Raw genomic sequence first — 22202 nt, forward strand, 5'->3', positions numbered from 1 at the left:
CATCACCAGATCAAAAGTACAATGACTACCAAGACCTGTTGACCCAGAAAATCCATGTCACTGTCTGCGGTAGAGTAAGCACTTATGGGCGATCTTTGCGCTAGTGCTACGCATACATGGGAGCAGCCGTGGCTGAGTAACACCACTTCACAGTGGGAGTCCGTCAACTCCCCTCATCCTACTCTTTGCATCCCGTCTCACAGCCTTCCACTGATAAATCACTGAATCCAATCCTTTTCGCATTTAGCGGCGTTAAATGAATTATGAGCGCGACTCTGCGGCCGCATACCTCATTATCTCACTTGTCGTTTGGTCATGACTCCCACCTCGTCATCCCCTACTTCGTTTCTTCCCATCTCCCCGTCTTTACTGGATGCAAATCTGCACTCATCTGCAAAACTGCACGTCAGATTCTTTTTGACTCGGTGTTTCGTTTATTCTTTCGATATTTGCTATGCGACAGATATATTTTGGCTATGCGCGAAATACACTCTTTGCTATGACTTGCCTTACGTACAGCAGTAGCCGTCTGTCCTCGTTTATAGAGACCAATCGACGATCGAGATCAACTTTTCCTTCCCTCAATGCCTTTTATTACCCTAGAAATATCAAAATTGCATTGGTCTGCTTTATTAAGAACCTCAGAGAGCTAGGGGCCTCTAATGCATGTGATATGTGCCTTCTTATTCTCAATTACCTTACACTAGTATTATTCAAGTAAAAGTACTGGTATATATACATACACTCGTCTTGCTCACCGTAGCTAGATGGAAATACAATTTCCTTGGTCCGTAGCAGCCGCCCAGTCAATCTAGCCTTTGAAATTTCCGTTTCCAAGGAGAGTTGTCCACTCCAGGAAAATGCGCAAGTCAAGGGAGAGCATACTCAGGAAGCTTCATGTGCTTCTTCATCTGCATATCAGGAACTAGATTCACGCCATCGTTGATAAACTCTTCGGCGAAAGTCTGCCATTAGATTCGTCTTCTGCTCTATGCAACTTCCTCCCAAAGCCCATATCTTTCGGACTCATATGTCGTGAGATGCGGGACGCACAGCTGAAAGGGAAATCCATTGTAGAGTGTTAACGTCGGGAGCAACAACTGCCAAAAGTTCTGCAACGCTCTCATCGCCAGCAATGCCTCTGGCAGCTTGGTGGTCTATGGCCAGGAATGTAAGCAGGAGAAGCATACCGCATCGCGGAGCATCTATTTAATAAGCTATATAACCCGAATTGGCTGCCATGATGGATTTCCCAAGAAGGTGACTCCATCTTAGAGAAAAATAGCTAAAAGTGGCCATATGGAGGAACCCTGCTCCGCTTCCGTCAATTTGACAATTATATCGACACGGACATCATCGACAACTCAAAAAAGTATTGGACCGACTGGAGAGGGTTCCGGGAGCCCATATTTCAACACCACGACATATTCCCATGGGACTGCTTTGAGGCACGCACGCGAGAGGAAGAAGCTGTACAGCCTCAAGTGAAGTGCGGAGAATGTTAACTAGCAAATAGCATACGGGGGCCTCACTACTTATCTCACTCACTTCTTTTCACCTCGTCTCACTTGTTTTCACTGGAAATCTCATTGCATTTACTTTTCCTGAAGCCGCAATCATCAGATATCTGTTTACATTGAATGAGCCACCCAGTGTACTTCATACTATCATCTGTGTTGGTTGACTCTATCCGAAGCCAGTGAAACCGTCTACAGAGTCTCGGCCTCATATGCCACCAGGTACAAGCTGTAGTCTCCAGCCTCAACAACCCACTCTCTCACCGCCTCATCAAACGAAGCAAAATCCTTGACCGAGACCGTCAACTTGACTACAGTATTTTCTCCGGGCTGCAGCCGGACCTTGTCGAATGCCACGAGCACCCTGACCACCGTGTTCGCCGACCTCCCCGTTCTCCCGGCGTAAACCTGCACCACGGCACCGCCGGCGACGGCACCTGTGTTGGAAACTTCCATCAAGACCTCAAAATCATCTCCGGCGCCAATACTCTTAGTAATTTAGAAGCTCGCGTACCCAAATGTCGTGTACGAGAGGGCGTACCAAGAGGAGAAGCTCAAAACGTCCTTGCTAATGCGGTCATAGAGCCTATACACCACGAACACGCCCTCGGAAGACTCGAAGCGTTTCGAACTGCTCGATTGAGACGGACAGCTTCGCCCAAGTAGGGTCACTCCAAAGCGGAAGACGGCCGGGGCGCTGGGCCGGAGTAATTCACGGCTCAGGTCCGGCGACAACCTTGGTGCGGGCCGTCCTGGAGTTATGATACTAGAGACTCTGGCTTAATTCCGGCTTCTTGAAACTGCGTTGTGCCCAGATACTCAAAAACATCGCTGTAAGAACATGGAACGAGAAATTCGCCTGCTTTGGTTGCGCGCATCGCCATACCATGTTGGTATTGCGTTGAGAGCCATTGAGCCGCTAAAGCGACAGCGCTGTCCCAAGGCCATCAGTCAGTGAATTGGGCTGACGGTGAACGCGCCTTTTGCGACCATGAAGTCAAGAGAAATCCGTACCAAAGGTAAAACAAGATTTCACAAAAAGTAAAGACGACGGCTCCCCAAAATTCTACCGCCAGCGGTGTATACTCGAAGTTTGACGTAGCGCTTGAGTACATTACTCGGATCTGCGCTCACGAATGTAAGTTGACCTGAACCCATGTTCCTACACACCAAGCCACTTTCGTTATATGACATCAAAACACCAACACATCTACAGTCCTAAGACTCGCATTCATTTGATATCACTTGACATAGACAAAAGGCTTTCGGACTGGCGAGAATGGCTCCGTATTAAAACGCCGAATTACAGCAAGACCGGTTTGAAAATATAGAAAACACATCATACATACTTTTACACTCCCTGTATGGATGAGGTAAAGACACCGTGCCCCTTCGGTCCCGCTCGTTGTACACATTGGACTTTCTTAAGCCACGTACAGGTCCCAAGAATCCCATCAATATAGAAATGTAAAACTTGGTCCATAGCCTAACGGATTCTCGTGGTCATAGTGCTTTGTAGTATTGACTTTTGAGCTTGTTTGTGGTCATTTCACCGCCCAAGCACGAAAGACAAGAGCCCCCAGACCGCTAAATTGGCCCGAAACAGTAATCCTCCGCATCGCGCAGCTAGACCGCGTCTTACCGAGTCGCATGGACGCGTTCCTATCACCTCGAACATGGTTGAACCCTTTGCAACTTCATCTCAACTTGCAACCTAACTGGGCAATTAGACCCTGAATTAGCGAAAGGTGTGCTGGAAACTTCTTTACTTCTGATACATAGAGCAACTGACACGGCCGTCATAGATGAGCATGGACGCGAGCTGGAACGCCTTCTGGGGGCAACTTGGGCCCTGCCCCGGCTGCGGCAGTGCCTGCTACGATACATGCATCTTTATCAAAGACAACCGCTGCGCTGCCCGCGAGAAGACGCGGGCCGCGGCGGCAGATCTCAAGTCGGCTGTGCACGAAGTCAGCCAGCTGAACAATGCCCTCTCGGCCCTCTTGAAAGAAGAAGAACGCCTGCGCCAGACGTTCGCCCGCGAAGACGCCTACATCGCTTCAATCCATGCCGCGCTCGAGGAGGCATACAGCCGCCGCGCAGCAGCGAAAGAGGCGCATGCTGCGCGCTGGAGCGACGCGAGGAAGCTCCGCACCGATCGCGAGGCCGCGATTCAGAACGCGGCTGAGTCGACTTCTCGATTGCGTGAGAGTCTTTTGGGTATGCAGCATGCACTCGCGGGGCATCCGGTCCTGAATGAGGGCTCGGAGCAGTGGGGCGGATCTGAGGAGGACAAGGAGAACGAGAGACCTGTACGACAGAGTTGCAGTGCTCCGCCCGGGTATGGAGGTGTAGACCCTCGGCTGGGTGGAGGTCGACGGGCTCACCGGGCCGAAGGAGGAACTTCAAAGAACGAGGGCGTCGAAAGCTGGATTGCTGCCACCCTTGACGCACAGTCTGGAGTTGATGCTGGAGTTGGTGCTGGAGATTGCGCATTGGCTGCGCCGGGGAGACAGCGGGAACGAAAGGTGCGAAGCCAACGGCATCGGTACCGGCCGTATCAAGCTCCGGGTAGAAAAGTTTAGTGGAAAAGGTGTGTAGTTGGGATTCGCATCCCAATAGTACGTGTAATAGTAACACTGTAACCATCAGACCGGTTCTTACATTCATAAGATAAATGTGCATTGTCACTCCAGAAAGCGGAACAGTTGTAATGCGAATTGTGTCACTGAATAAATTGCTTCGCAGTCGTAGACGCTGAGACGTATGTTACTGTTCCGAAAGTTACCTGTATATAACGCTCAGTATGAACAATTGATAATTGATAGGGAGATGATCAGAAGCAGGCAGGTAGTTGGTTTGTGGATAAGAGCTTCAATGAAGTGAGTTAGGGACCACCAAGCCATGGTGTTGAAAACGCCAGGCCAGTAAAGGACCATGCTGTGATAGCAGCACAGCGCCAGAGTATAAAAACAAATCGATAATTCCATGTCGTTTCAAACAACTCCATCACCGGCTGTAGAGGGGCCAAGAATAGCGACCGAAACCGCGGGGCCAGTGTTCCCACCGATGCAATGCTACTGGAGCCGAGAAGCCCGGTCCTTCAGGGCGGGCCCCACCGAACTTCCGGCAAACACGGAGGAGCGGAGAGTCTTCGGGAGGAGAGAAGGCGATAGACATCATCATATGTGTGACATGTGAAATCCGCGAAATCTGCGAGTTGTCTTACATGATGTTCATATGTCTCTTAGCCCAGCCTAGCACAGGGATGTGACTCTGGATGAGGTGTCTGAGTCCAAGCCAGTGCCAGATATTATGGGTACCCATGTGAAACTCTGGTAAGGGAACCGTGTTATAGCAAAGACGCGTCGCCGCTTGACGCGTCCGCGTCTCTGAGAACCAAGCCTTTAAACACCCGCGTCCACACCCGTACACTTACGTTTATTTTTTCAATCCGATATTCTTGAACAATAGTATTTGTTCTGTGCAGAGTCATAATCCAATACCTAGGTGATTCGCTATACAGACCACGGTGAGAAGACCCGTTCTTGCAGAGGCCTACAATGTGCTCACGCACCCGCGCCAGATGCAGCCTATATGGAAGTCTGAATACACCGGTGGCTTCGGGCCCTGGGACCCAACGCCCTGCAGATGCTGCGGACGAGTCGGGAAGCACATCATCCTCGGCCACAGAGGCTGTGCAGAGATGGAACTCGAATCCGCCACTGGTGCGCGAGTCCTGACGGATCGCGCGTGGGGACGCCTACGGCGCATCATCAAAGACGCGGAAGAGAATATTGAAAAGTCGGACGAAGAATGCAGAGTCGCAGACAATGTCGTGAACGAGTTGCTCAGTGCTATTGCCAAGAGCGAGCACAGGGCAATCTCCCCCACCATCCTCGGTCCGTTGAGAAGGGCGTTGCGCGCGGCGGAGACCACCCGCGACAACGTCGTCGAAACGCGCACGGAGCGGACGAGAGTGATGGCCTCGTTGTATCGACAGAGGATGGCAATGTGCGACTTGTTGAATGTGGCCGAAGTTCGCGTAGGGTTGGCCACAAAAGCGTGTGATGACATCAACCCGACTAGTCGAGACATCAGCCGAGACGCCCGATTGAGACAGCCGGGGAGCACGAGTCAAAGAGTTGAGGAACGGGCGAGGTGGTGGGAACAGGCCGAGTTCGCCGACCCGGATGTGCTCGGAGAGGAACAAGAGGAACGATACCAGTACTTCTTGGATGACTGGACGATGCGCCGGCGAGGGTGGGAGTACAGCATGCGGAGGACCCACGACGACGGCGACGACGACGACGAGGCGGCGCGATGGGCCGCCGCTACGCAGACGTCCACTCCGACCGACTCCCTGACGCCCGTTCACTCGATCAAGGTGGAAGAGGTGGACTCTGACAATGCTCCTACGCCTGCGTCGTCACCGCCCGAGACGATGTCAAGTCCCCGCAGGCTGCTGTGGGGTCATACCAATGACTGGGCGACACGAGGCACCGTGAAGCGCGAGGAGGGTATCCTTCCGGCCTCTGATGATTCGATAGAGGAGGCGTTGGGCCGCGCATTCAGAAACATAAAGAGACCCGGCGGTGCTGGGGCTACCACGGCAACGGGCCGAGCCCGACGAACCGCGCCTCGGCAGAAGCGACGGACCAAGCCATACTAGTGTAGTGTAGATGAGACGGGGACCCCGGGTGCGTGCATGGAAAGTTTCTGGAATGAGGTTTGCACACTTATGACCTTGTATTATAGCCATGAACAACTTTATGAAACGAAGAGCAGCCCGACCCCGGGACTTTGGATTGACAAAACGGTTGGGGATCGCCTCAGCTCCCCCCTGACGCTCCCAAGACCCTCAGAGGGGCGGTCCCATCGGGAGACTAGTTGACTGGAGCTCACTGGAGCTCCTGACCAGGGAGGGCACAATGTAACCGAGAGTGAGAGTCATGAAAAACCCGCCGTATCCGTGACCGTGACGGGCCACCTGAGCCGCTTTGCCCCTTTTGGTAGCAATTTCGGTGGAGAACTGCAAAGAGAAAACCCAATGTCCAAAGACGGGGGTTTTTTTTTTCAACCCATGTTTTCTTGCTTTTTCTTTATGAAGACATACCCGTAAGATGCCCCATTCTCCTATTCTTTGGCTGAGCAACGGTTCGAAACGAACTACTCCCCGAAACTTGGATTCATGAGACTGGGACAGGATGAACGAATCGGTAGCGATTCCATGAGACGGGTGTGGGAACCTCTAGAGACTGCTGCAGTCAGGGCGTTTCTCTGCTGCCGGCAGGCAGGATACCAGCACCAGGCTGTTGGAAACGAGTCGTTTCTGGGGGTTGAGAGTTTGCCAGAGAGTTTTCGTGCACCTGTCATGATGCCATCACCTGACCGTTGTGAAAACAAATCTTCAGCATAAATCAGTGTTCAAGCAGCAGCCAAACCTGCGTCTGCCGGCCAACCAACACTTTATCCAGCACCCAATGACGCACACGTGTCTGTACATGTGCATATGTATCCTCGTACGGACCTTTGGGCGTTCTCCTGGGCACAAATGGAGTCGACTCAATATCGCCGACTCAATATCGCTAACTCAACCAAAAGATCCACACCCCGTCCCCAGGACCTGGGGCCTCGAGAAAATGGGGTCTCTGCGATTATGAAGAGGCTCGTTTCCCCCCCCGCCGCCCAGCTGCTTCCAATTAAGCAGAGGAGACAGAAGGTAATTGCTTTTCTCGTTCCCGTTTTACCTTTGGACCCTTTCCCGTCCGTCAATGTCCACCTTTATACCCCTACCTACATCATCTACAACCTCCTTTTGATACCCCCACCGACGGGAAACAAGATTTTCGAACCACCAAGAAAGGTGAGACAAACCCAGTGCTTGCTTGCTACTAGAGTTTACCCATGTGGTACTTTAAAATGCCTTCATTTGCGAATTTCCTAGTCGACCCGCGAGTATTCGTAAGGCTGAATGATGGACTGACATGGAGTTGAGTCGTGCGCGCGTGTCCCCGTAAAACTCGGAAAGAGAGTGTTTTTCACTCTCCTTATCCAGAGTCCAGTCAGATGGACCCGGACGTCTGCCGGAACTGCGGCCACAGCGGCAAGCACATCGACTTCCTGGACGCGCGGTGCGCCATCACGGAGCGCGATGACGCCGAGCGCGACAAGCTCCAGGCCGACGCTGCCCTGGACCGGGCGCGCGGCATCTGCGAGACGTCGCTCTCGCTCATGAAGCGGCAGATGCAGGAGCTCGAGGACGCCAACGAGGCCATTGACGCGCTGCGCGCCGCGCTGACGGCCGCCGAGGACCGGAGGGAGCGCGTCCGGCGCGATCTCGGTACCCACGGCGACGTCTGCCTGCTCGCGCGGTCGAATCTCGAGGCGGCGGAGGAGATGGCCATCTCGGCGGCCGGGCGGTACTTTGAGGCTGGGCGGGCTGTCACTGCTTTGGAGGATCGGGAGCAGCTGCAGAAGCAGTCGCCGAGGATTCAGATTGAGGAGGCGCCGCCGCCGCTACCGCCGACGGTGCCTATGGAGGAGGACGACGACGATGCTGAGGAGGAGGCGGAGGCGGCGAGGGAGGCGGAGGACCGGAGGTGGAAGAGGTCGAATGAGCGGTTCTGCAAATGGTTGAGGCAGTCTGAGGCGCAACGGCAGATTATGAAGTCGTCGTGGACTAAGCTTAGGGTCGCGGAGCGGCTGGCGGGCGAGAACGTCAACGTCGATGTCGCCGACGATGATGACGAGGAGACGGCCCGCCGGAATAGGGTCCAAGAGTGGACGGCGGCGCGGCGGCTGACTGATCAGCTTCCGCCGGAGGAGGATCCCACCATGGAGACAGAGTATCTCGAATCAGAGCCGAATGATTCCGAAGAGACAGCGGAGTCTTCTGAGCTTTTGGTGCCGGCGCCGGCGCCGGTGTCTGTTCCGGCTCCGGCTCCGGCTGCTCACAAGACGGGCGTGGCGCGAAGAGCGCCGGCGCTGAGGACGAGGGCAAAGACTGGCAGAGCGGCGACGACAGTGACGGCGACAGCGGCGACACAGCCAGCGCAGACCGTGCCATCGAGTCCGGTAAAAGGACGTAATCTGCGGACAGCGCGGCGGGTCGAGAGCCAGACTCGCTCGGAACCGACGCGGCCGACAACGGCAACTACCACCAGCGCGAAGAGAGTGAAGAGGGAGCCAAAAACGACGACGTCGGGAGGTGTCGCATCGTCCGCGGTCCTGACGGGAATGACGGGAGCTACTACTACTACTGCTGGCTCAGATGGCGCCGCCGCTGTCGCCGGCCGGCCGGCCGCGAGGACGCGGGCTCGGACTGGGAAGATCCCGGATGCGGCTGCGACTGCGGCGGCGGCAGATACGCCGGCGGCAGCAACACGGCCTCAGAGGGCCACGAGGAGGAGGTCGGTGAGGGTTCAGCCGTATCCTCAGCCGGGGGCCCAGCCGAGATGGAAGTGATGAGAGTGACTTGCCATGGTTGGAGGATGCAGCAGTCTACGTGTAAGTGATGAAGGCCGTGAGGAGGGGGCCGGTGCCCTTCTCGTCCATACCCCTAGATTGAATAGTCTCAATTGACAGCGTTTTCATTTGTCGACTGACGTATTCCTGATTGTGCCAACCCTCACTGAGTGTCAATGCTTACTAAATGTTTTCCAAAAAAAAAGATGGGGGAACCAGGCCGTGATATTTGGTAAGGAAGATGAGAGCGAGTGGACATCTGATTAGATCACCAGAAAAATGTCGCCATCGCAACCTCTAAGCACGACATGACCGAACATCAACCCTAAAAGAACCTCCACATAGAATCTGCACTCTTCGTCTTCTTGAAAGCGCTGTACCATCGACACAGCGGATACATAATCGCCATGACAAGCAACCAATTCGCCCACCAAACCCAAACATTACTGACCCCAACCGCCGGCCAGCCGTCCATCGGCGGAGGCCGTCCGTTCTCGCGCCCAAAGAGCCTGACGAGCAGCACACACAGGCTAAAGAGGATGACTAGGTGCGTGAGGTAAAAGAAGAGCGCCGACGTGCCAAAGACGAGGAGCACGCCGAGCCATTTTGACGCGAAGCGTGGCGGGACCGCACCAAATAGGGCGAGCAGGAAAAACGTCGCCGCGAGCGTGTAGGCAAAGAAGGCAAAGTCGGGCGGGTACTTTACGACGTAGAAGAAGGACGCAGCGGAGACGAGGTACGGGTTCGCGTCCGGGCTCTCCGCCGCCTGATCCGGGGTGCGCAGACATCCCTCGGACAAGTTCCCGATGCGGAGCACGCGCGTGAGGACGAAGAGGACGCTGAAGGCGAGGCCCGCGGCGACGTTGCCGCACGCCAGTTTCGCGGGTGACACGGGACGGGCGAGGAGAATGCGGGCGTAGAGGAGGCCCAGGATGGCAAAGGAGAGCCACGCTAGCGGCGGGAACCCGGATATGACGCGCGGTCGGGTGATTTCAAAGAACCAGAAGCGCCAAAAGTCGTTTGTTGCCGTGGGGGCGACGGGGGAGGACGAGGCGGCGGCGCAGACGCCGTGGGTTGGCGAGACCCAGTGGTTCCAGCAGATTGTCACGAAGCCCAGGACGAGGAGGACGGCGTTGTGGATGTGCCATGACATTGTCTGGGCGCGGACAGAGGCCTTTGTCTGGGACCCGGACGGGTTGATGTGGCCGGTGTGTACGAGGAGAGGCGTCCTCTCAGCGCCGTCGCCGCCGATGATGTGGAAGAAACGATCCAGCAGGGAAGCCAGCAACGGCTCCGTTGCGGTGATGCCGAGCCACAGCAGACCGGCGAGGAGGTAATCGACGGCCAGCGCCACGAGGACCATGTTGAGAAACCAAAGCTGGCCCTGCGAGAGGACGAACCCCATCGCCGTCGAGACGACGGTCAAGATGACGGCGCGCGTGGCAAAGTGCCTCGCCATCCGGGCAGATGACCACCCCATCTTGGCCCGCGAGCGACCAAAATACGCGACGCCCATGCCAAGCAGGAAGGTGAAGCCTGGGGCGCAGAGGTGCGAGAGCATGCGGACAGCGTAGCCCATGGGGCTGTTCCAGCGCTCGACGACAGCCGAGTCGGATTCCTGGTGGTTCGCGCCGGTGCTGTGCGGCCAGGGGTTGAGGCCAATGACGTTGTGGTCCATTGCCATGAACATCATCAAGAGGCCGCGGAGGAGGTCCGGCGCCAGGGCGCGGGTCGGCGGCGGCGGTGGCGAGGCGGCATCATCGTCGACTGTTGTCTCTTCTGGCAAAATGGTCTCTCGACGTCTGTTTGCTAGTGTCCGCAGGGAGTCGGTGGCCTTTGGAGTCGCTGTTGGTGACAGCTGGGAGGTGCTGTACGTGAAGCCGTTGAACGATGTGCTCTGCTCGAGCGTGTCGGCGTCATCGCCGGACTCGGCTGCCGTCACAGACTCCTCGTCGTTGGGGAGGGTGTGCAGGGACGTGTCCTCCTCATCGCGGTGAAAGCCTCGCACGTTGGGGTCCTTGAGAGACTCCCTCAGTATAAAAGCGAGGTTAGCGTCTGTCGAAGCCATCTTGCTGCTGGGTCTGCGGTTTACGCAGAGGACATGGGGGTTCCTAGAGTCTCAAGAGTAGGTCGGGACGCACGAGAAAGCAAGGAAGGGACGGTTTATGAACTGTATCAGATTGCTCATCGCCCTCGGGAGGATTAGTCCATTGGACGCAGATTCCGTCTGGCCCGCGTTAGAGCGTGCGCGAGAGAGAGAGGGAGAGCCTGAAGAGGGGATCTTAGCGTGGGCCGAAAGGGCGGGCTTGTTCATGTGGAACGCCCCGTCGCGATTGATGACGTGCACCAATTGCAGTTCGAGGAAATCTGGAAGTGGCGGAGCGGAGGACGCCGACGGCGGCTCAGGCACAGGACAAAGACCTGGGGGACGTGTTTGGCTTTCTTTGAGGGTTTTTTTACTTTATTCCATGGTCTCTTGCAGGTTCTCCTGCGTCAGACAGACCTTCACGGGATGGATGTGGAGACACCATCTTGTCAGACTCGAGCTCCATAGAGACTAGGAAAGCAAACTAGAAGAGGTGGGCGGAAAGACAGAAAGATGAGCCGAAATTGGCCTCTGGGTGACTTTTGCAACTGAGCAATGTGATGCGGGCCAATATCAGCTCCGAAGACTCAGCCGTCTAAACTTTACACGCGACTTTGTCCACCACTATACTTTTAAATCTCCGTCAAACTCCGCACAGTTCGGCAACATTGTTTCACTCGCTGATCCCCACGTTGCTTCCGCTCTCTTATCTCGATCACCATCAGCACCAAAACAGATGTTCGAAGCCATCGTCATTGGGTTCTCAGATTCTTCCGAGGCAGTGTCACATCAACCCGTTCGTCCCGGCTTACTGGTTGGGTTAGAATTCTCGCTGACCGCCTCAGCTGTGTGGACCTGTCGGTGGCACGAGCCTGGGAGGAGCTTGCACATCTGGCACCGCGTAACGGGCTCTCTGAGGGCTGCCAGCAAATGACTGCATTTGAGACCTGCTAAGCCCGGTGACTCGAGGCCCACAATCTGGGGTGTTTCTTTTTCAAGAAACCGCGAGTGTTGAAGGGGATATGGCCAATAGGCTTAGGATAAAACCAGCGGACTAGACCTACCTTCCCTTTAATAAAATAATTTAATTAAAAAATTTGAATTAAAATGCATTAACTAAAGAGTTTTCTTATAAATATGAAATAAATAATAAAAACAATTACTTTATAAATAACTAAGAAATTAATTAATATTAATATATAATAATATTAATAATTATGAAAGAACGTATTGTGACCGTTTGGCTATGTGCACCCTACAAAATGCGGGCCCGACACTTTTTAGTGCAGGTATTAGACCTTATATATGAAAAAGTCCACGTCATGTGTCACGTAATATAGATCACGTGTTATAGCACGTGAGCCGGATTCTTAGCAAGGGGATTAAATATACGTATTAAAGTATATGTTATAAGTATAATTATTCAAATCGAACTGTAGTAAGAAGGGTTAATTAACTATACATTAATCTTCGTAGAAAATAGAAAATAAAGGTTTTAATAGTAAGTTAGATTGTTCATTAAACCTTAATATAGAGGCCTTTAGGTGGCCCCTGCGCTAGCGCTGACTCGAGGTCGAATTGGCCTTCTAATCCGACAGGCAAAGTTCGGTGAGCGCACGTATAGTGGTTTAGCCATTCAGTGTATGACAAGGCAGCTAGAGAAATTAGCGCTATTATAAAGGTCGTGATAATGATCTTACGTTTTGAGGATAAATATAAAAGCTCGGATTTTAACGTAAGCTATCAACAAAACACACGAATAATAAGATGATGTGGCGAAGCCTGAAAACTTGTTAGTGCGTCTCGCAATGAAGCGCATCCCATTAAGAACGACGCTGGCTTTCCGCACGGACCAGCCATATTCAGCGGGTGCCTGATACATCGTCGCGGCGCCCAGGTACAACGACGCAGACAATAATAAGCTACAAACTAGAATCCATATCGAACTCTACGCTAATCAAGTAAAACCGCTCCTAGTAGCACAGTAACCACTAAGTCAATCACGACGTTTACTTTGACTCACACATACTATAACGCAGAAAACGGTTCGCGGTGCTGGAGAAGGTAACGCAACTAAAACTGCTTATTAAGGCCAGTATCTTACAGGAGCTTATTAGGTGATTTTGACGTAAGCAAATGAACAAATGTGGTGTTCACCTTGCTCATATACTGCAGCCACGCGAGCGAGGCCCCGGCTCGGCCGGGATCAAACGGTTTTTGCTCAGTAAGCAGCTCCTTTGCGGGCCTGCTACTTCTAGAATCGTAAATCTCTTGCGCGGAGACGACCAGCATCAAGGCGCGTCTAGGTGACTAAATATTTAATTGCTAGTTATACAGACACTGATTGGAATGCGACACATCTTGAAGGTAAGTAACGACGTCGGCCAGAAGAATATTATTCAAGGGCTGTACTAGTAAGTCCTTTTGACTTGAGTCATCATAGCTTCCTCACGAGTCACACGCTCCGAAACCCATATAATTGACTGTGGTCAAAGCCTTTTTCTACTACGGAGGTGCCGTTCAAAAGTTTTGGCTAGCGTGCTAAGAAAAGACGGGGTATATCAAAGCAGCCTCAGCCAAAACTTTCGAACGGCACCTCCGTACACATTGGCCATTAATCAAGTGATACGAGATCAAGTCCCCATCCCTGGATATGGGACACTCCCCTCCCCCATTTTGGAACACGATTCCTCCATCCTACATCCCAGTGCCGCGACACCACCACTATCAATTAGACCACCATAACATGGGTTTTTCATTCTTTCGAGAATACCAGTGCATTAGCAATAAATGATTACACCGAACTCGGCATTACGTCGGCCCTCAACGATGTGCACGCCGGTCAGCCCGTGAGTTAAGTGTCTCGGGCTTGGCGTATCCCTTTGACGACCCTTCATCGCAGTTAGAACGGCGATTTAGCCAGAAGGACGTTGGCGGTCCATTTGCAACACAGGCACCTAGTCAGCTGGGCACTGGCGCAGAGCTCATTTAGCCTCCATACCACCCACGCCCAGCTGCGTGCCTTCGCCAACATGGTACTCACTGTGAGCAGTAAGCGATTAAAACGGCCAGGGAACAAGGAATCAATTCAAGTCTTTCCAAGATTCCTTTTTTAGAATGCGCATTAAAGTTTAAATAGAGATAATATCAAATATATATATATGCTAGTAAATAAGACATGAGTTTAAACCTTAATAAATAATACGACATCAGTAGGCTCACCGTACATTTGTTTAGGCCGCTCATCATACTGGCATAGATAAGGTGTCCCATTGGGAGTTTAAGTATAGGGGCCTCTGTCTCGAAAGGGTCCAAGAACTTGCTTCTTTCGAAGCATTTACAGTTTCCAACATCAACCCGCTCGAGGGACTACTGTTTACACTCCTCCAACTCCCCGTTCTATTCTGTCAACATGCGTTCTATCGATATCTCCCTTCTCGTGCTTTTTGCCGTGTTTCACACCGGACTTGCCCTCTCCCCCCCATCTCTCGTTTCGCGAGGACTGAATCATTGGTGGTGGCCAACTCGTGGTCACACCTCCGACAATGCTAAGCCAACTACGATCCACACACTGGAATCTCTCCAGCGAGACCCTGAGAATATTTACCGCGAGGAAGAGCCAGTCTCTCCGAACTGGAACCATCAACTCCACGAGGATGTCACCAAAACAGTGCAGGTGTTTGCGTGGACTTATACGTTTATCGAAGCTGACAACGCCGAAACCGAGAGGTGTTTTGTTGGTGTGCGAAACATCGGCAAGCGTTCCACGAAAGTCGAGGTTGGCTACAAAACGGGCTCAGCATTTTTCCCTAGGAACAACGGAACCAGGATTGTATACCCAAGTCGCAAAAAGGGTGTTGCCTCGTATGAGGCGTGGAACTTCCTTAAATTCGGTAAGACTCCGGTGGAAATCCGCCTTTATAAGTGATGTCACTCAAAGCTTAAGGTTCGTAAGAATGGTGTTCCTGTCTTGAAAAAACCAATACTGAACTCAGTTTATTAGTTATGGATTCATTGAACAGTTGAATACAATCACCTCAGCGCGCAAGGGCAGATAATTCGAATAAGGAGGGACCTAGGCAGTGGTATTGGGGGTATGGGAGTGAGAGTATTGGGAGCATCTACGTCTAACATCGTTTGTATTCTTCGAGCTGGAAGAGCTAGCTGGGCGGGTGTCCTGCGTGGTTGACGACATAATGGCTTGAAAGGTTGAAGAAGGGCTTAGGAATCTAGATGGGCGGACACGACTGCTGAAACTCGACTATCTGGTGCAAACTGCATTCGATTACAGAAGCCTTCCTGATCAAGTTGATTAGCAAGTGCATGAATCCAGCTCTGCCCTTCACGAAAATTTTGTTCAGCTGCCGTATTACGATTTATTATTACATTTTTTTGAGTTGTTTTAATAAAAAATATTATTATAATAAGTCTTATAGCTTTGATTTTATTAATACAAACCCTTATTGCCGATAAGCTGGCCGTCATAGTGATCTCCTCTGTAGTCGAACTTGAGGACTTTAAACTGGTCCTGCGGGAACACGAGCTGAAAAGCTTCCATTTAAGCCTTTCAATGCTGTAAACACAAAGAAACAACAGGCCATTGCCTTGCAACATGGATCAATACGCGAAGATTGAATCTGACAATGTAATCAATGTGTCCCAATCTTCGCGAAGAATAGCATGCAAAGATCCTAGAATTCTCCGGATGCCTGTCAACTCCAACGTGATTGGACAATTCGTGGTCTCTCCAACGGGACGGTTTGTGTGTAGCACGCCATCGACTCGGATGATGGTGAATTGATGACGTGAGCTGCAAGCAAGCTGACGCGACACACTAAACGCCAGCAGAGTTGCATCGGCCCCAGTTTATACATGTTCCTTGCCTCTAGGGCTCTTCCGCAGCGCGATGCGTTGAAGTGTACGGTTAAGAATTCAATGTCAATGGAGATTATCCTTGGGCAGAAAAATTCCCTGGTGAGAGAGACATTGAGATTTGTGACTACATGTACGTTGGACAAGTGATCGCGTAGGGCTTAGCTTTGAACCGAATCCTCAATACCAGAACTAAACCTGCAAGTGCAACAAAGTTTGGTCAAGCATAACCAACTGCCGCAACTAACAGCATGGGTAGTACGTAGTACATGCGCACCCCGTACACTTTTTGGCTCTTTTGGGAATACAACCGTTGAACCTCCAGTTGGAGGGTCAGCATTACTGAATAGGGAGCCTGTCGTCATCTCGTTGTGGATCGTCCTTCGGCTTCAGACCGAGAATTGGAGAATACATGCCCCTTTCCTACCTATTAGCACTCCCTAAGACATTTGATCTTGGCTGGAGAAATACCTAAGCATGGCCTATCGGCCACATGGTAACAGCGAACCCCCGGCTTGAAGATTTTTTTATCACAACAACCTTATATAGAATAGTTCGTCCTCCTGCATGCCGGCGGACTCATGGTGTGTCCGTGAACTCTCTCGCGTCGTGTAGACACCTTACGTCATTGTTTCTTCTTTGAACGACGAGACACGATGTCTTCGCATCAGCCGGTCGTGAAGCCGTCCCCCGCCGGGTCCATCACGTCGTCTGACCGTGGCGGTCCTGATCCCAAGTCGCCGGCCGATGACAAGGTCACTGTCGATGCGGCGTCTCCGACAGCGCCTCCGCTTGCGACGCAGCAGACTCAGCGCATGGAGGCGACGATGGGAGATGCCATTCTCCGATTCTTCAAAATTCGAAAGGGCCCAAGAGCGGAAGAGTACGACCTCGATGCGGTGCGTATACCGACCTCAATTTCGTGGTAGCCGGAGAAAGCATCTGACAGGACCAAAAAGATTGCCACGCAGCCTAGTATCTGGGACTCAGAGAAGGTCGAAGAATACAAGAGCCTCTACATCCACCCGCAATGGGAGAACTGGGCTGCTTTCGATCCCAGTTTTCGGTGGACGTGGAGGGAAGAGCGCGCAGTCAGGCGCAAGGTGGATTGGAAGATTATGGTCAGGACCTGCGCAATTCGACAGAGGACTTGAGCTAATGATTACAGGTTTGGGCTTGTGTGATGTTTGCATCTCTCAACATTGATCGAAATAACATCTCCAACGCCGTGTCCGACAACATGCTCGACGATCTTGGGTTGACCCGGGGCGACTACGTGGGTTGCGGTCAAGAAAACCTTGTGTTTTTCGAAAGATGCTGACGGGACTAAGAACCTTGGCCAAACAATATCTCGAGTTGGCTTCCTCGTTGCCGAACTTCCATCTCAGCTGATTTCCAAGCGGTTGGTCCTACTCGCTCGCCAGTTTGGAGGCTCCTACTGATTCGATCATGTAGCATTGGGCCTGATCTATGGATACCGATCCAGCTCTGCCTCTTCTCCATCATATCTGGCGCTCAGTTCTTCCTCAAGGGCCGGGCATCTTTCCTTGCGACAAGATACTTGATGTGAGTGCACCAACCCCCCAGAGATTGGAGATCATTACTTACGACTCTTGATCCAGCGCGACTTTCCAAGGAGGTTTCATCCCGTAAGTTTTGGCCCTTATCAAGCCTGCAGCCCAAGCTTTCAACTAACTTCTTGGCAGGGACACAATTTTGTACCTCAGTTACTGGTACACCGGTACCTCGGTCAGCAACTCCACCGCAGCCTTTCACACTCATACAACTTTCTGACATGTTTCTCTAGCTCCCGATTAGGTTGGCCTGGTTCTGGATGTCTTCACAACTGGGCGAGTAGCTTCATACACCATCCCCAAAAGTCGCGTCTCTAATTGTTATTTTAGTCGATATTGGGGTTGGATTCGCCGCTGTTGGTCTAATTTCGATGCGCGGTATTTTGGGGTACGAGGGCTGGCGATGGTTATTCCTCATCGAGTAAGTTTCCTCACAGTAGATCTTACGCGGTGTCAAATTCGCTAACCTAACGAAAATAGAGGTGCATTCACTTGTAAGACGACCAAGTGTATGATCTTTCAGCTTCAACGCTAACCGTTACCTAGTCTGCGTTGGATTATGCTCATTCTTCCTCATGCCTCAATGTCCTGCCAAGACAAAGAGCTGGTGGAATCCAAAGGGCTACTTCAATGAGAAGGAAGAGAAGATTATCGTCAACTCTGGTGAGTCTGTCCGAGACCCAGTATTCACCTCAGTGACTAATTAACTCTGCCAGTCATCCGAGATGATCCCCAAAAGGGCGGCATGTACAACAGGCAAGGTCTCTCCATCAAACAGATCTGGCAGTGCTCCAAGGACTACGACATGTGGCCTCTGTACGCCCTTGGCTTGCTCTTCGGTTTGCCAAAGTATCCCGTCAACCAATACCTCAGCTTGTCGCTCCGAGACCTGAAATTTAACGTCATCCAAACAAACCTTCTTTCGATTCCCTGGATTATTGGATCTAGCATCACCATGCTGATGATCACGGCTGCGAGCGAGTTATGCAACAACCGCAGTTTCGTGGCCATGGCTGAGGATGCTTGGCTGCTGCCTTGCTTCATCGCCTTGATTGTACTGGCGAATCCGGGCCCGTGGGCTTACTTTGCGATTTCGACAGTGTTGCTGTCTTTCCCTTAGTGAGTGCAAAGCAATCTGCTTTAATCTTATTTTGAATGCTGACTCTGGCCAGTACGCACCCTATTCAAGTTGCCTGGACTAGCAGGAATGCTGGATCAGTCCAGAACAGAACGGTTTCTGCATCGTGAGTTTCCGCACTCCTCTCGGATTAGATTTCACTAACGCCTTGCCTCTAGTCTGTACAACATGTGGGTTCAAGTCAGTGGCATGATTGGCGCAAACAGTGAGTGGCTCATATTCACATCACTCACGCATTACTACAGGATGCTGACCTGCCAAGTCTACCAACCAAGTGACGCCCCACGATATTTCAAGGCCAACAAGGGCCTTTTGGTTATTTGCATTTGGATGTGTGTAAGTACAAGTCTCGATCATCTATTACCTTGATCTCATAGCTCACACTATCGATAGGTGGTGCAATACCCTTTTACCTACTTCTACTATCGGTGGAGAAACAACAGCAAGGCCAAGAAGTGGGATGCCATGACACCAGAACAGCAGCACGACTACCTCGCAAACACGACGGATAAAGGCAACAAACGGTGAGTTGTATCGACACCTGTCACATTCATTGCATCTTACTAACGTCACAAAAGGCTCGACTTCCGATTCGCCACCTGATTAATGCCACTGGTACAAGTACGACGATGAGATAGAAATTTGGCACTACTTCATATGATAAATGGAACGGCATCACTAGCACAGCGTACTCTTCCGGAGTATAATCTCAGTTGAATATGGGTTTCCAGCGTGGAAAATGTGCCTGTGAGTCAAGGGATACCATAACTGTCAGTAGGCGCATTTCGACTGCAGGCTTAAAGAAACTCAATGGTATTCTCACATCTATATTTAAGACGTGCTCAGATGGAGATGCTATGTGCGCTTTCATGCATGGTCGATGCCTCCAGTATTAATGAGTCTCGAGCCTCTTGCGCGCGATCACAATGGTTCCTCTCCATGCTTTCGACTCAAGCAAGCCAGCCAAACGCGTTTCCTGCTATTTGAAACCTCCCCACTGAAATGCCCAACGGCCGCAACGCCTGGACCTGGCTCTTGATGACATGTAGCGAAAGAGGCGGCAAGGTTCGGAGGTCCGCGGAGTTTCGATGTCACTCACTTCCAATGAATGTCCATCTCGGGGTTGTCCCCTTACAGTTGGCAAATAATACTCTCAATTTGACTTCAGTCCTTTCGCTCATCTTACATCCATGTATTCTCCATGCCGTACTTGATTCATTGAACCCTCGTGCTGTCTCTCTGCCATGGGATCTTTACACCAAAGTCATCTGCGATCCTCATAGCCGAAACAAGACATCCCTCCAGGGGGACCATTCCATCCCAACACCATGCCCCAGCTAGCCAGACATTATCCTGCCCATTAGTCCAATCCTGTACAGTGGTAGGCGAGTCCTTTTCCCTATCGGTTTCGCTTTCCCCCATAATCTTCTGAATGATCGCTTTGCTCTTGGCCGTCCTCAAGATCCTTGTGAACCCCGCCGTCCGCAGCACCGGATTTTCTATGCGAATCGTTGGTCCTGGCTTAAGAATATTGCGCAAGGGGCTAAAGATCTTGCCAGCCACATCGGGCGACACGGCGAGAATCACCCTGTCAAAGACTTCACTCGTGATCGGTCCAACCGGATTGCTCGCCGGCTGCCAGCAAACCTTTACACTTCCGTCTCTCGTTGGTACTACCTCCGCACCCTCGCCAGGATCCCATGCCGATGTCGCCTCGAACCTTCAGGTCAGTAAACAGTCCTTGGTCATGAAGGGTTTTCACATGCTTGGTTGATTCAATTGATTCAACCCGGCGTTTTGGTACACTATATCGGCAGTGTGACTTTTTCTCAGATCGATCTTGTGATTGAAACCTGACACAGTTTGCATCGTCGGCCACAATGCCCCGAGAACCAGCGGGTCAGCCCATTCAAATCTACTGCAACCAAACCAACAACGAAACAATCAATCAAATAGAGGCAATTCAGCGAATCAAAAAATCAAAAGCTTAACGCCGTTTATCTGATATGTTTAATGAAATACGCTCGGATCAATTAGAGCTAAACTATATTAATATATAAAAGTAAAGGCATGTGTCAACTCAAAATTTTAAACCCGTCCTTTAAAATAAAATACAGACATTCAAAATTTTCAGTATTCTTAGCATTTTAGGTAGTGCGTTAAATATCTATGGGCTTTGTTTTATCTTAACCTAAAGTCAAACATGTTAAATAATTAAACATACCTTCAAAATGACGTCAAATGATACGTCACCACCCCCCTTTTTATTTTATCAGTTGGGCTAGCGCGCCGCTGAGAACTGTTAGGCTCTATGGGTGTCGAGCAGCATGCTCACTCGCTATCTGCTTTCCTAAAATAGATATCGGCGAGTTGGGAAGCCATGAGCTGGAAGCGTTTCGTGTTTTGCGTTAGGCCCTTGTGATTCTGGAGCAATGAGTTGATATCCGGCAACGTTTTGATCTCAATCCCGCTAACTCTGTTCCTGCGCTCATTGAATACAACGTGCTGGACTTTGAAATCCGGCTTCAAGTCGACTCCTTGGTGTCTCGCCGAGTGCAACAGAGCTTGTCACAGCGCAGAGCCAGAGAATCCCGGCTGCACCATTCGATGTTCCCTTGGCGCCGGTAGCACACTTTTTTAATCAGATATGACTTGACGTTGCCGGAGAAGTAGAGATAATGCTTTATTCGTCGGGTAGCTGGTCTTGTAAGTACCTACACAACGACGCCTCAAGCCGTGCGCCGCGCTTCTGGAGCCCCCCGAGCCGCTCACTCTCTCGTCATAAGAACAGCGGAGAGTCTCTCCATCGACTGCATCTCTTGTCTCTTCCATGACGTAGGCGAGCATGTTCTCCGGCTTGTGATGGCTGTAACCGGCTTCTTTTTATTGCCTCGATTCTCTACCGGCGTAGACCACGACCCCCGAGAGCGCAGACGCGCTGCCGCCGTAGGCGTCGTCTAGGAGGACTTTTGCGCCTTTTCCTGCGGCTCCAATTCTTGTGCAGACGCCGGCCATCCCGGCTCCGACAGCTATTAGGTCATGCATATGGCTGTATCTTAAGGAATGAGTGGCGTGGAAGAGGCGTGTTTTAAGACGGCACGCAAGAGTAATCCTGGTAGGCGTCGAGCGCAGGCGGATCAAGAAGGAGGTTGCGTCTGAGGTCATGTGAGCATTGCAAAGAATTTTGACCTTGGAGACAAGACCAACAAGATCACTGGGATTGCTGAGAGAGACCGAGACACTATAGACTTACATGGATTGCATTACGTGCCGTGTTTGCTTAACAATTGTTTGCTTCTTGGTTGTGCTTACAAAGGTTTGTCAGACTGATGGCGTTGACCGGCATGTAATTAACATGTAATCTATATGCTACCTTACTCCAGCTCGACGTGAGACACGAATAGCTAAACGCGTCAATACCGTTCCCAGCGTGTTTTTTCATATTGAAGTAAATGCTTCTGGCGAGTCGTGTGTTGTCTGAAGTCTCGCCGCGGACGCCGCTTAACGGCCCGACTGGCTACGGAACGCGGGCGTTCCCCGGTGAGAAT

At 51.6% G+C, this 22202-nt stretch overlaps 6 protein-coding genes across 6 annotated transcripts; 4 read left to right on the forward strand and 2 right to left on the reverse strand.

Annotated features, from left to right (window-relative positions):
- Positions 1-1709: 1709 nt before the first annotated feature.
- Positions 1710-2346, reverse strand: CORC01_02213 (thermostable beta-glucosidase B; the record flags this gene model as incomplete). The annotated part of the gene is made up of 3 exons (XM_022613864.1): positions 1710-2004; positions 2059-2214; positions 2285-2346. 3 exons carry the CDS (start codon positions 2344-2346, stop codon positions 1710-1712), a joined length of 513 nt encoding a protein of 170 aa, XP_022479658.1.
- Positions 2347-3328: 982 nt separating this feature from the next.
- Positions 3329-6189, forward strand: CORC01_02214 (uncharacterized protein; the record flags this gene model as incomplete). Its single annotated transcript, XM_022613865.1, has 2 exons — positions 3329-3829; positions 5044-6189. 2 exons carry the CDS (start codon positions 3329-3331, stop codon positions 6187-6189), a joined length of 1647 nt encoding a protein of 548 aa, XP_022479659.1.
- Positions 6190-7586: 1397 nt separating this feature from the next.
- Positions 7587-8984, forward strand: CORC01_02215 (UbiD family decarboxylase; the record flags this gene model as incomplete). Its single annotated transcript, XM_022613866.1, has 1 exon — positions 7587-8984. One exon carries the CDS (start codon positions 7587-7589, stop codon positions 8982-8984), a length of 1398 nt encoding a protein of 465 aa, XP_022479660.1.
- Positions 8985-9309: 325 nt separating this feature from the next.
- Positions 9310-11052, reverse strand: CORC01_02216 (uncharacterized protein; the record flags this gene model as incomplete). The annotated part of the gene is made up of 1 exon (XM_022613867.1): positions 9310-11052. The coding sequence occupies one exon, from the start codon at positions 11050-11052 to the stop codon at positions 9310-9312; it is 1743 nt and encodes a 580-aa protein (XP_022479661.1).
- A 3430-nt stretch (positions 11053-14482) lies between these two features.
- CORC01_02217 (uncharacterized protein) lies at positions 14483-14998 on the forward strand (the record flags this gene model as incomplete). Its single annotated transcript, XM_022613868.1, has 1 exon — positions 14483-14998. The coding sequence occupies one exon, from the start codon at positions 14483-14485 to the stop codon at positions 14996-14998; it is 516 nt and encodes a 171-aa protein (XP_022479662.1).
- A 1600-nt stretch (positions 14999-16598) lies between these two features.
- On the forward strand, positions 16599-19257 carry CORC01_02218 (major facilitator superfamily transporter; the record flags this gene model as incomplete). Its single annotated transcript, XM_022613869.1, has 16 exons — positions 16599-16841; positions 16902-17063; positions 17111-17218; positions 17274-17344; positions 17398-17508; positions 17565-17591; positions 17649-17683; positions 17847-17937; positions 17997-18010; positions 18063-18179; positions 18233-18635; positions 18689-18760; positions 18813-18859; positions 18917-18990; positions 19048-19178; positions 19233-19257. 16 exons carry the CDS (start codon positions 16599-16601, stop codon positions 19255-19257), a joined length of 1731 nt encoding a protein of 576 aa, XP_022479663.1.
- Positions 19258-22202: the final 2945 nt, after the last annotated feature.

Source organism: Colletotrichum orchidophilum, assembly GCF_001831195.1.
Source record: "Colletotrichum orchidophilum strain IMI 309357 chromosome Unknown Scaffold_12.1, whole genome shotgun sequence".
NCBI classification, from domain to species: domain Eukaryota; kingdom Fungi; phylum Ascomycota; class Sordariomycetes; order Glomerellales; family Glomerellaceae; genus Colletotrichum; species Colletotrichum orchidophilum.